At 40.0% G+C, this 1079-nt stretch overlaps 1 protein-coding gene across 1 annotated transcript; it reads left to right on the top strand.

Annotated features, from left to right (window-relative positions):
- Positions 1–312: 312 nt before the first annotated feature.
- On the top strand, positions 313–741 carry LOC145665134 (uncharacterized). Its single transcript, XM_081732412.1, has one exon. The coding sequence runs from the start codon at positions 313–315 to the stop codon at positions 739–741; it is 429 nt and encodes a 142-aa protein (XP_081588538.1).
- Positions 742–1079: the final 338 nt, after the last annotated feature.

Raw genomic sequence — 1079 nt, 5'->3', positions numbered from 1 at the left:
ATCAACTAAAATGGCCGACTACGAGTGGGTATATGGGTATGTGTGACGTCATCCTAATCTAAGTGTTCGAAAAGTAGAAGGATTCTCGTTCGTTCGTATTAGAGGAACGACCAAAGAAAACGTTGATAATTTTTTGGGCAATTAAGTAAGTGCTACATCGAACTGCAATTGTGGGACAAGCCTGGAAGTATTTTGAACTGTGATGAATCAGGGTTACAATTAATTTATAAGTCAGGTAAAGTGGTCTCTGTAAAAGGTAAAAAAGAGGTGTATCCACAGACAAAGGTAGACAAAGGTGAAACAGTTGCAATAATGGCATGTGCTACAGCTTGCGAACAGTTCATGCCACCTTTTGTCGTAATGAAACGGCAAAGGAAGGACGATAGTTTCTCAGTGGAAATGCCTCCCGGAACAACAATTTCGATGTCAGAAAAAGGCTACATGACAGGGGATGTGTTTTTAAAATTCCTTGATCATCTCGCAACATACAAACCCGAAGGTCCAATTTTACTTATTCTCGATGGATGCTCGTCACATTCCAAGGATCTAAAGATTTTGGAACACGCTTTGGAATTAGGTATTAACATGTACTTACCACCCCATTCTACACATGTGTTCCAACCTCTTGACGTTACATTCTTCAAACTGCTAAAACAATGTTACAATGAAGCTTGCAGGTTGTTTCTACGAGCGAATCCTGGGAAGACGTTGTTGAGGACATCTTTTAACAAGCATGGATGAAAGCAGCATCTGCGTCAATGGATGCAGATATCAATCAGGTATCAATGGATTTCGGTTAACAGGAATATTTCCTTCTGATCCATCCGAAATTCCAGATCACCCATTAATAACATCATTTATTCATTCTTCCAGTGCTAGTATGTGCTCTGGAAAAAAGGAAGATGATCATTCAATTTCAAATTTACATACACAAGATCAGCCAACTTGCAGCCGTTTCATAAATTCGCAGACAGTTGAAAGTACTCGGACAGAAACCACATCCAGCCTCCAGGACCAACATCAGACATGCATGTTACTTTCTATGACTTGACACAAACTGCGCAGAAACCATTTGGATC

This window comes from Thermobia domestica, chromosome 11, assembly GCF_964235325.1.
Source record: "Thermobia domestica chromosome 11, izTheDome1.hap1.1, whole genome shotgun sequence".
In the NCBI taxonomy this organism is placed as follows: domain Eukaryota; kingdom Metazoa; phylum Arthropoda; class Insecta; order Zygentoma; family Lepismatidae; genus Thermobia; species Thermobia domestica.
The sequence above is the reverse complement of the archived record's forward strand: the minus strand, read 5'-3'. Positions and strand labels throughout refer to the sequence as shown.